Genomic DNA, 12,393 nt, shown 5'->3' with positions numbered 1-12,393 from the left:
TAGCCTCAAAATCAAAATGATATATTTTGTGAAAAAGATCCGTGCATGAAGAATGATCGATGTAAGATTTCATCTGTTTTGATGTAAGCTTTCATCTATTTTAATTAATTTTGTTGCTGGATTTTAGATTTCATTAACCAAAAAATGAAAGCTTGTGCTCATCAGCTCATTTATTGAATTGTTCAACTGGAATGCTGGAAATTGACAAAAACCTGAACGTTATGCCTATGGTATTGGAATTTGGAAACAATTTTCGAGGTTCATTAGATGATTAAGTGATAAATGTTAATTATTTAATCATAAAAATATTTGTCTAAACTACATTTTGTATTCCCTTAAATGTCTAACTTTTTCTTTTATTCAAAATTTCTAACTTAATTAACATTCTAATTAAAAGGTGTACTTGAAAAAAAGAAGAAGTTATAAATGATTTACTTTGTTTTTATGAAGTATCAAACATTTAAATAGATGTTCTGCTATTTAAGGTTTGTTGCATGTCTTATTATTAAATAATACAATAGGCCAAATTCAGTAAACTTGTGCAAACCGCGAAAACATGCGTAGACCTGCAACCGCACCGCATCAGCCTTTTAAAAAATTATTTCAACCCGCCCTGCATAGATTTAAACCTGCCCCTCCCCGCATAGCTTTAAACCCGCACCAAAACTACTGGTTTCGGCCAAACCCGTTCGGGATACTCTAGCTCCGCCCCTGAGTTTTCTTCCTTCCTAGTAAATATTGGTGAACCTAGCTGCATAAAATATAGTATAACAGGTGTGATGTTTACTCTTTCATTACAAAAACTCATTTTTCTTCTTTAAAGGGAACAAAATCTCGTTACCTACAATATTTGTGAATGAGATAGATCGACGAGGCATACCTTTGGACTTCTACATTACGATAAGCCTGAAGCAAAAGAACGAAGTCAATATATACTATTTGCCAGGGAAAAGTGATATACTATTTGCTAAAATCGTTTCAGCCTGATAGTATAAAAGCTAGTAGACTCCATTTATTTCCTTTTCTTTTGCCCTCATGTTATTCCCTTATAGTATATCTCTAACATACTTTGCTAGGATTTTATTTTCCAAAAGGAAATGTGGGCTATACAATGACCAAAACCTTGGCAATATTATACCAAGATAAGAAGCTCTGAACTATGTTGTTACATCAGTCACAACTTTGTCTGGAAAATCCACCCAACTGGGAGTACAAAGTTAAATTGAAAACCATAACAATATCGAAACTCAAGCATTCATCAGGGGTATGTTTATCAGTTATTTCGTATTTACTATACACGCTAACATATTTAGCAACATGGTATTCACACGGACTTCAAATTCATCTGTTTCGGTTTTATAATCCCCTATTACTGCTGGTTTCACCCTCGACTGTAACTTCTTGAGCAAAGATCAGGTAGTCTCATCAAAAGCCATCACCTAGAAATCAAAAAGAAGGACAACTTGTAAATTAACAAAATGCCTAGTGAAACAAAGTTTGCATACACATAATATCTATTTGATTGAAATTGACACTTCACATAACTACAAAACTAAAGGATCTTAGAACTTGAATTAGTGATCTATCGGGTCTACTAGAAAAGGCAACATATTGGAATTTTAATTCTTCTGATATAAAAACCTTATCTACATCTTACATATTTTCTGAAAAGTAAAGCAAACATGAAACCTAAAAAAGGACAACGAGCTTGTTATTTCCACTGAAATCACCAATTGCATAGCAAAATAATAACTATATGATTTGTTTTTAAATTTATCCTTTCTCAAGAAAATAATAACTGCACGACACGCTAAATGGGCCTGAATCAAGATGGTCTCCTGAATTTCAAAACTGACTCCCTTTTCCTTTTTGTTTCCATTTTCCTGTGTTTTCTGTTGCTCCTTTTCTATCTAATTCTTTTATTCTTTTCTTTCATCCAAGCTCATCATAATTGACTAGTTAACAAAGGGATTTGCTTTGTAAACTTGTCACCCAAACGGTGCAGAACTAAACAGATCCATGATTCCTGTGCTTCAGTCCAATTGCTACACAGCCTGCTATTAGCATTTAGCTCACAAGTAACAGCTTTGATCAAATACCAGTCTACTAGAATGAAATTGATAACCCTAACTTCTACTGCCAAGGCTATAACATGAATTATTGAGTTCTGATATGCATATTTGGTGCACCTCGGCAAAAATGAACCTTCTGACATTTGTGAGTCGGGGATAACCAATTGCAGAGAAAGGGCGGCGAAGCCCTAGCAGAACAGGGCACAAGGAAAAAAATGAGGAACTTGGAAGACAAGCAGCCAGAATAAGCAATAGCAAGGAATGAGTTATACCTATACTCTTGTCATATTGGCGGTATAATAGAAACATTAGAATCAATTGAAGTATTTGGTGTATAGAAGAACCATTGATTTTTCAAATTCTTTTTTTTGGGGGGGTTAACAGAACTGAAAGAGTCCCGAGGCATATCTTTTATATTGCATGAACAAGAAAACAAATTTTGGGCCCTTTACATGGTCCTCTTCAAATTTACTAACAAGATTTCTTTTATCCTTTCTCTATATTAGTGGTGACAAACAAAATTCAGTACCACTTATCCGTCAGGCAAAACTCTGATATAAGCTAAGAGATAGAAAATCAACTAGATTTACCAACCTTTTTCATGAATCTCATCATAGCCTTTTTAACAAATCTATTAACATCAACACAGTTCGAAACTTCCAATCACTTTCAATCCATATGCCATCACAAAATTTCCCTGGGCACACTGCCATATGCATTGTCAATAACAGCCCTACAGAATCAAAGAACACTGCGCAGGAGGGACCGCTTGGCTAAAGCCAATCCCAGGTCAGGGTCCTTGGACAGCAGTCTGGTGAAGTTTGACTTAAAAATGCCTTAGTGGTCCCAACAAACTCTGATTTCTTATTTTGAGCATGCAAGTTTTTGGGCCCAACCCAAGCCATTGACTAATTTGCCTAGCTCAAGCATATGCCAAGTGTTTGCACCAATAGGCTAGGTAAAATACCAGACTAGTTGCCATTTTCATCATTACTTTGATTGAATACCTGAATCTACCATAAAATTTTGTTAGTCAACTTCACCGATAGATAATATCTGAGACACAGTCGACCCTTAATGGAATTGCATAAGACTTGGGAGCTTCTCATCTTCTCAACTACCTTGTCATCTTCAGGCTCAACACGTTCATTTCAAAGGAAGTACTTATTAGGGCTTTCTCACTATGCTTTTAATCAAACAATATCCAAAAGAAAAGTTGCATCTCCAAATGTTTACTAAACCATGTTTACTAAAACCTAAGATACTGTTACTGTTAATCATCATTTTCTTCTCGCTCTGGGTATTGTGGCATTGTTCTTCACCGTCTGGTCAACTTTCTTAAGAGACCAATTACCCAAACTAAAAAATATACTTAAAATAGCCACAAGCCGTGGGCTTCCAAATGTTTAACCGCATAGCAAGCCACTAGAATTTGCCAATTTGGCACCATAATTGCCAGCACTTAAAGAGAGTAAGAGACCCCTGGGGTTGTTACCCAATCTAGTAGCAGAGCTACACGAAGTCTCTTTAAAAATAGGAGAATATTTGAAACAAACATGAACATGATATGTAAGGAATGTGTAGGTTGTATCATTATAACTTTAAAATAAACCTTTCCTAGAGATTTCCCAATAAACTCCATCTTTATGACACAAAAAACCTCGGTATTGCATATAAAGCAGTATTTTGCAGGGAGAGCTAAGTTTACACAGTTGGGTATAAATTAGCAAATAGAGAAAAAGGTAGCCAGATAAATAAGCAACAAGCTAGTCCTCCTTGTCAAAACAAGCTAATGATGACAGGATTAATGCTAACTATATCCCGTGCAAGTAATGGTAATGAGTTGGCCCATGAATCATTAGTTTTTCCAATAGAATCAAGAAAGAAATCTGAAGAATGTCAGCTAACGCCTTTTGTGCCTATTAATGCACCTTGCACCAAGAAGATAATCTTTGACAAACAGAAGAGAGTGGCTGGGAATAAGAACTGGGTAATACATGAAAAAGAATCATAAACTGATAAAAACGAGGGAGACATAGAGTTTTCTCACACCCCTCCGCTTGTTCTCCCATTCCTAGTTCTCAATTTTTCAACAAAAGGAAAGAAAAAGAATTTTCTTTTAGCTGTTTCTATTTAACCTGTACGAATATATTAGAGTCTTTACACCACGAAAATTCCAGGAACTGTCTCCTTATCATGGATCCACATTTTATAGAGCGGAAGTGTAGGGAGGATCGGTGCAGCTTCAAGAAGGGATTTGAGTCTATGTAGTTAGTTATAACGGCTATATCTTGGAATTAATTGATTGCCACTAAGACAGAGAGGCCAATATAGAAAATTAAAAACATGCAGACATTTCCCTCAGAAAGCCTGGGAAATCTTTGTAGCATAGCAGAATATACAGGATAAGCTCAACCATTACACCAAATCAAGCATCATAAAAAGAAAGAGATGGCACATAAAAAGTAAACGAAATCACAATTACCTTGCCACAAACTGGACAGCTGTCACTTCTTTCCATCCACTCATATATACAACTCAGGTGGAAATGGTGAGAGCATTTTGTCATTATTTTTGGGTTTTCGTCGGTGTATTCTGAAAGAGACACATGAAAGTAATTATTCAAAAAATCCCCTGAACTATGCTAAACAATGCCCAGAAACCATTCAATGTATGCCAAAAGTACGTGAACGATATACTGCCCCAAAACAATTTCATTAAACACTGTTGTTCATCAGTAAAAAGACTTTTTACAAGACTATTTGTAGAGGGCATGCATAGACGACTTTTGTTACATCCGATGAGGTAGAGCAGAAAGCTCCAAAAAATTTACCTTCAAGACATGTCGGACAGACATCTTCATCTTCTGAATAATAATAAATATGAGCATCTCCGGAAGTCATTTTAGCTGTTGAGAATTCCACAGAAGATTTGTTGTATTCTTTTGATCCTTCTTCAAATGTAGGTTGACTCCATTTATTTACATCACTTAATGATTCGGAATCGTCAAAGCTTCTTTGTAGTGGTTCAGTTTCCTCATGTGAGTGGCTTGAGCCTTTCTCCCTTCTCGAGACTTGTCTGTCTTGTTGCAAGCGGAAATATCTTGGATCAGCATCATAAGGCAGTGGTCTCGGAGGAGAACGGTAAACGTCAGACAGTGAGTCATCAAGAGATGTTGTAGAACTCAAAGATGCAGCACCTTGATCAGATGAAGGAATGATATGTTGTTCTCCTCTATGGAAAAGTGATGTATACTGAAGGATAAGAAAATGAAAATATGTAAATTCTATGGCAAATAAACGAGAGCAATTATCATCACCACCAATTCAGTGAATGAAAAGGTCTTGATATGAAGCTATGATGATCTAAATACAAGACTATACCCAAAGATAATGTTTTGTGATAAATATACCTAAACAGATTATGCAGATAAGTTCAGCTGCCGGATACTCTCAAAAGATTTCATACTATTTCGTTCCTTATGTTCCATGTGTAAAATGCTTTGGATGGTGAGCCTTATTGAAATAGTAAAGTTGTTTCATCATCTCATTAGTTAAAGACTCAAAAGGAAAATGACTAGAAAGGTAGTATCCATTGAATATGACTGGTGTAAGCAGCAGTCGTGTGTTTTAAAAGAAGGAATTATATGGTGATTATACGACAATGTTGTCGAAAAGCATACCACATGCAAGAAGTTCTGAACTAGAGTTCCAAGGCATATACAGTTCCTATACGTTGAGCTGTTTGGATTGGCAAAATCTTCACAATCGTCTCGTAAGCAGCAACAAACTGCGCCCATGATACCGTCTTAAACCTATGTTGGTACCACAAAAACCTTTTCAAGTGTCATTGACAATCCCAAAAGTGTCACGATATCCTGATTGTGGAAGCAAAACTTGTGGCGACTGGAGCTTAGAGTAACTAAATAAAACTGAGGAACGACCTTCAGCGAGCAAATGAAGAAGCAAGGCAATTGGGCACCCGCTCTCTTCAGGAAACCCCCGAATGAGTGAATGCCCTTTCTGATCAAGGCCTTAAGAAAAAATAAGCGGTGTGTTCGATTCCTGTAACAGTGAAGACAGTTAAACTATCAGAAACTAAGATATATATACACACGAATACTTCAAAACTTACAGCTCTTGATGATGTATACCTTAATTCCTAACAACTCTTAGCGTCTATATGAATCCTCAATATTCATTCAACTCCATTTGGACCCTTTTAATTCCAATACTCAAGAATGCCAAATACAGTAGTTAAATTTAGTTTAAGCAATCATGAAACTCAGCGAAATAGTTTAGTTCTTTGGTGGGTGGGGGTGGGGTGGGGTGGGGGGTGGGGTAATCAAGCCACTGAACTGTTTGAGAACATAAAACAATAGATACTATAGGAGAATGGCAAAAAGCAGATACAATTTCTAAAACTTCAAACATTTCCAGGGATTAGAAAACTTTTTTGTTCCTCTCCTAATTCTCTTTAATGGGAATTAATTCATCAATAGAACCTCAGTAGAAAAGCAAACACAAATGATCAGCTGAAGAAGCTCAATGGTCACAATTATAAGGCAAACAGGAAACCAAGAATTGGGTAATTATAAATTCAGATTAATCAATTCTTAAGTCAAAGAATTTTTTTTAACGCAGATACATATGGTTATCGACCAATTCAGACAATACCCAATTGAGGTCACGAGATTAAAGAAGTAATCAAGGACGGAGAAAAGAAAAGCACACCTCTAAATTATGGAGACAGAAAAAGGGAGAGAAAAAGCGATAGAATGGATGATTGTATTGAATTCCAGAAAAGACAGAAGCCAAGAAAGAATTCTTGAAATTGGAGGTTCGATGCTTTTGGATTTTGTATTACAAGGCACGATGTTGAATTTTCGCCAATATAGGAACGGATACGCGTCAATAGAGACTGCCTCAAAAGCCTTTGGGCTTCTCTCTTTTTTCTTTTTCGTTTTTCTAAAGCAAATGATACTACTCCGCATTCAACTCAGTTTGCTTCACTAATCTACGGATCAGTACTGGCATCGAATAAATGTGGGAGAAATTAAAAAATAGGCAGATTTATACGTAGTCTTTTAAAAATAGCTCAGTTTTAAAAGTAATCGAAATTTAGCCATTTTTCATGTAAAGATAAATTTGAGCAAAAATACTATTCAAAACCCGGAAAATATGCCAGTATATTATGCTGGAGTTCCAGCATAAGTATACTTGAATTCCAGCATATTATACCGGAGTTCCAGGATAAGTATGTTGGAACTCCAGCATAATATGATGGAGTTCCAGCATAAATATTTTGTTGTTTGGTTTGACTGTATCATACTGTACTACAACTGATAAGTTTACTAAAATACCCTCAATTGTTTAAATATTAAATTTATCAAGAATCACGCATAAAAATTATTTACAAAATTCCTATTTACTAATTTATACCACACGCTTAGCAGGAGCTTAGTGCATCGGGCTGCCCTTTGACCTTTGTACTAATTTATCACCAAATATATCTTTAATATATCACCAAATATATCTTTACTATCATTAGAAAAAAACTATGATAAAGAAAGGAGCGAGAATTGGCAGAACAAAGGAACAAAGGATTAGAGTTAAAGTAATTAGAATTCGAGTTAAAATCACATTAGGAGAAAAAACGGAACAAAAAGAAGGCAAAACCTATACCTTTTACATTGGATTTGGAAGAGGTAGAAGTTTTGGAAAAAAAAAAGAATAAAACAAAGTAGATTATAGGTTGAGGATTTGGAGTTAAAAAAAAAGAAGATAAAGGATAAAATAGAAATGTGGAGTAATAAATTAGGACATAATTGGAAAGAAAAATAGAAAACAATACCACCATACCAAATTGGTTGTTTCAAAAAATGGAACTTTTCATTATTCCGGAACAATAGATTTAACAATACAATACAATCAATTTTAATGAAATAATCAAAACAAACATTATTTTGGGATAATAATACAATACAATACATTGGGTAACAACCATTCAAACAAGCTGTAACACATGCATTTTTTTCTTTATTACAATTTGAACTTTGATTTCACGGTCTATACATTTGTTTACCCTTTATATCAACACATGATGGTATTGCTCAAACAAAGAAAAGAATCAAACTAAATGAAGCAAGTACAGATGTAGTTAAGGATTTATGGATTCATCCAAACTCAATGGTCAAACTTTGTATATGTATTTAGAAAATTCACTTAATAAATATAAATAATAAAGTTTGAATGCCAATATATCAAATAATTTGTGGTTAAATTTTGAACTCAAATCTATAATATTTAAATTTTGGATCGCCTGTGAAACAAAGATGTTTTGTTGATTCATTAATGGATACTGGGAGGAGTAGATTGATAAGAGAGAATGTGGAGAATGCTCGTTCGCTACCAAAGCCAGCTATGTATATTGAACAACTATGGTGCATCATAGCGTGGCTGATTGCTTTTTTAATCTGATCATATGGCCACATATTTAATTAGGTGCTAGGCTACTCTCAATTCTTTGGTGGGTGAGATGAATAGAATATATATGGATTAGCTCATAGTATTTTAAAGTTCAAGTTTATCTAATTAATTTGCTACTCAAGCCATGGTCTCCTACTGTCATTAGTCAGTAAGTTTTGATATTTGAAATTTCTTGGTCGGTCTTTGTCTTTTTTTTCCGGGAGATGGACAGGAATAGCCCCGCAAGGGGCTGGTCTTAGCTGAATGTCCCTAAAATTGGTGGTATTTAAAAAAATAGCGTCCGAATTGGCACACGGCTCTTCATGGGGTTTCTCTGTCGGATTTAAATTATTCATCGCAGTCTACCTGATTATCATACATTTGCTCTTCACGATTTCCCTGCCGAATTGGTAGAATTGATGCTCTTATTACTTTACCTACTGTTATGTTTCATCAAAATCTACTTGATTGTAATATTTTTGCTCTTCAGGAATTTCTCTACCGAATTGGTATAGAGTTGATGCTATATTTACTCTAGTTATCTATTAATTTGTTCTTCGAAGTTTACCCGATTAACATTTTTTTGGTTTGTCTTAGCAAAGTATTCTTCGAATTTGCAACCTCAATTTCGATCAAACCATCCCAGATCTGTTTCAAATGATCACAAATTTCAAAGAAAACTTTCAAATGCCAACACAAATAATCACCAATCACCAATTTAGTCAAATTATGCCAAAAAAAAGACTCAATTTATCTTCTTCAATACTTTCTAAGGTCCAATACACGAGTTTTAATATTTTTACAGTAAATTATCAAAATCTATGTTTGAACCAAAAATTTAAGTATAGATTATCAACATTCAAAACTATTGTAATAATAATCGATCACTAACTTTTATTTTTCACCCGCAAACAAGATTCAAACTCTAAAAAAATAAAAAATTATGGTGTTCACGTCAAAAGCGGGGAGATTTTACTAAGACCAGTCAAAACAAGGATAATCCATCAAGACCAGTCCCTTTAAGGGACATGCGTGCAAATTTTCAATTTTTCCTTTTGGTTTACATTGGGCTCCTTGATGAGGAAAAAACAATGAAGAATTAACTTAGCCTCTCAATGAACCACTAAAACTAAAAATAGGCGGTATATGTATGATATATGTATAATCCATATATAATATGTGTATAATTGTTTGTGTATGTATAATTCACACACACATATATAAAATAGTATATATATACACATACACACATACACATACATACACATATACATAGGCTAAAAAAGTTAACAGTGAATCCATCCGGCTATTTGGGTAAAGATCCCAAAAACAATGGGGCTCCGTCGTTGGGCCAAACGAAATTCTAGACTCTAATGCTAGGACTTGAAAATTTGTTTTGTATTAATCACGAGTTATTATTTTGTCAAGGTTGATAGTAGATTTACTACAAAATTTAAGATTTTAATGTCATCTTTCAAACGTTACTTTATACTTGTGTACGAGTAAAATCGGGAGCAAAGTTTTTCCCGATTCCCCTGTAAGGAAACAAGAGGTAAGCATGAATCGACGCGACTACAAGCAAGGCCGAAGGACCCCTTGTATCGGAACCTGGGAGGAGTAGACGATGTATCTGGGATCGGGCACGGTAAAATAATGGACCCAGACCAAGTAAAGTTTCTAGACCACGAAAAATGTGGGGAACAGTTATGCATGACAAGTAGGGAGCCGTAATATTCGTCCTCAACCAGATATTATGGAGGGAATCCCGTCCGATATCAACTACGAATCGATATTTATCGAAAGAATTTTTTTTTTACCTTATTTAGACTTGTAATTAGGACTGAAATTCTCCTATTATATAAAGAAAAAAGTTTTTTTTTTATTTGGACACATTGTTAATACGCAAATCAAAGCAATAAAAGTTCATTTGTATCTTCTAGCTTTTATTCAAAGTGTTCTTTAGTTATTCTCTTCTTCACTCATAACCGAGCTTATATCGAGGGTCTGATCGAGGTCGAATTTCACTATTCAATCTAAGATCAGGCTTGATAATCATATTACAATTGGTTTGATTTTTCATTTTATCTTTAATTTAATTACCTGTGGTCCTTAGAGCATTCGTATTGAATTAAATCATATATCCTTTAAACTGCGTATAAATTTAATTGTTACTCATTTTTTAAGGGTAAACAATTTGACATCCACCGCATGGGAAAAAGATAGTAGTGGTGACTTGATATAAATCTCCATAACACACCCAATATTACGATTGTTCTTTGAAGTTTTGATTCTATGTTAGTCCAAGGATGTCAAATTCTCGGTCTGCCCACTTGAACATTGACGCTGAGTTAGGACACCACGACAAAAACAATAACGTGATACCTAGCAATGATGTGCCCCCTGTTGATCCCAATTGTGCCCCAACCGCCGACCCGATCAATGCTAACTCACAGGTTGCCATCAACATCAATCAGCAAACTGACATGAAAACGGCATTCGCGGGGCACCTCGACCATCAACTCGAGAAGCACCCGAAAGCCAAGGTGATGGTGTGAGCCTGCGGCTAATATTCGAGATGTTGCAAGCTAAGAAAACAGTAATAGCACAGTTACACAACCAGAGTCACGCCCCTAACAGGGTCGAGCCTGAACAGACCATGAAAAATACTCTAAGGGATGAACAAGTTGCCGTGGAACTGGGGGAATTCGGGCCCGGGGAAACTTCCGTGGTAATGAAGATGATCGAAGCATTGAGAAAATGGGTGGAGTCAGCCGAGAAAAGTTAGGGGCAACTGACAGGAAGGTGGAAACTTATAACTCCAGGGTTGATCAGATCTCTGGAGCACCGCCGATATTGAAGGACCGGACTCCAAAATGTTCATTCAGAAGCCCTTACACCCGAGCGCGATACTGAAGCTGATACCGGTGAGGTTTCGAGTGCCCAACACCCCAAGTATAATGGGACCATAGATCCAAATGAGAATGTAACCTCCTATATATGTGCAATCAAAGGGAATGACTTGGAAGACAATGAAATTGAATTGGTGTTGCTGAAAATATTTGGAGAAACCTTGTCTAAGGGAGCAATGATATAGTATCACAACTTGCTTCCAAATTCTATTGACTCATTTTCTATGCTTTCAGATGATTTTATAAAGGCCCATGCCGGCTCCATCAAGGACGAGACGAGGAAGTCATTCCTTTTCAAGGTCAAACAGCTGGATAACGAGATGCTTAGGGAGTTTGTGTCGAGGTTCTAGATGGAACAGATGGATCTGCCTCGATCCTGGATAATTGGTTCGTTCGGGCATTTACTCAAGGGCTCAACCCTCGAACTTCCGTGGCTTCTCCGCAACTAAAACAAAACTTGGTAGAGTACCCAGTGGTCACTTGGGCCGACGTCCAGAACATGTATCAATCGAAGATCAGAGTTGGGGACGACCAACTCGGGGCCCCTTCGGGGTATGTTTACCCCATCAAAACCGATGACATGTCTAAGAGAATCATCAATCAGGAGTCAAAGTTGATCGGAGATTGATACTTGCCATACAACGCGGATCGGAGGGGAGACAGATCTTGATGCCACCCGAGAAGGAACGATAAGAGAAATGATCAAAGATCGAGCATTCGGGGCCTGATGAGTAAGAGTGGGTATGGCAGGTCGCTCATGAGTAGGGAAGCACCGAGATTGTCGGAGTATAATTTCAACATAGACGTTGTAAGTATAGTGTTGGCCATAGGACGTATCAAAGAGACCAAGTGGCGGAGATCACTGTAGTCCGATCCCACCCAGAGAGATCTTAGCTTGATGTGTAAATACCATAATACTCACAGTCATAGGACCTAACATAGTCG

General features: G+C 36.2%; 1 protein-coding gene across 1 annotated transcript; it reads right to left on the bottom strand.

Annotated features, from left to right (window-relative positions):
- Positions 1-1,187: 1,187 nt before the first annotated feature.
- LOC107816024 (E3 ubiquitin-protein ligase At3g02290) lies at positions 1,188-7,060 on the bottom strand. The gene is made up of 5 exons (XM_075249592.1): positions 6,806-7,060; positions 5,755-6,136; positions 4,906-5,326; positions 4,558-4,667; positions 1,188-1,439 (listed from the first exon to the last, which is right to left on the bottom strand). Exons 2-5 carry the CDS (start codon positions 5,869-5,871, stop codon positions 1,413-1,415), a joined length of 675 nt encoding a protein of 224 aa, XP_075105693.1. The 5' UTR covers positions 5,872-6,136; positions 6,806-7,060; the 3' UTR covers positions 1,188-1,412.
- Positions 7,061-12,393: the final 5,333 nt, after the last annotated feature.

Source organism: Nicotiana tabacum, chromosome 3 (assembly GCF_000715075.1).
Source record: "Nicotiana tabacum cultivar K326 chromosome 3, ASM71507v2, whole genome shotgun sequence".
NCBI classification, from domain to species: Eukaryota; Viridiplantae; Streptophyta; class Magnoliopsida; order Solanales; family Solanaceae; genus Nicotiana; species Nicotiana tabacum.
This window is presented reverse-complemented; position numbering and strand designations above follow the sequence as displayed.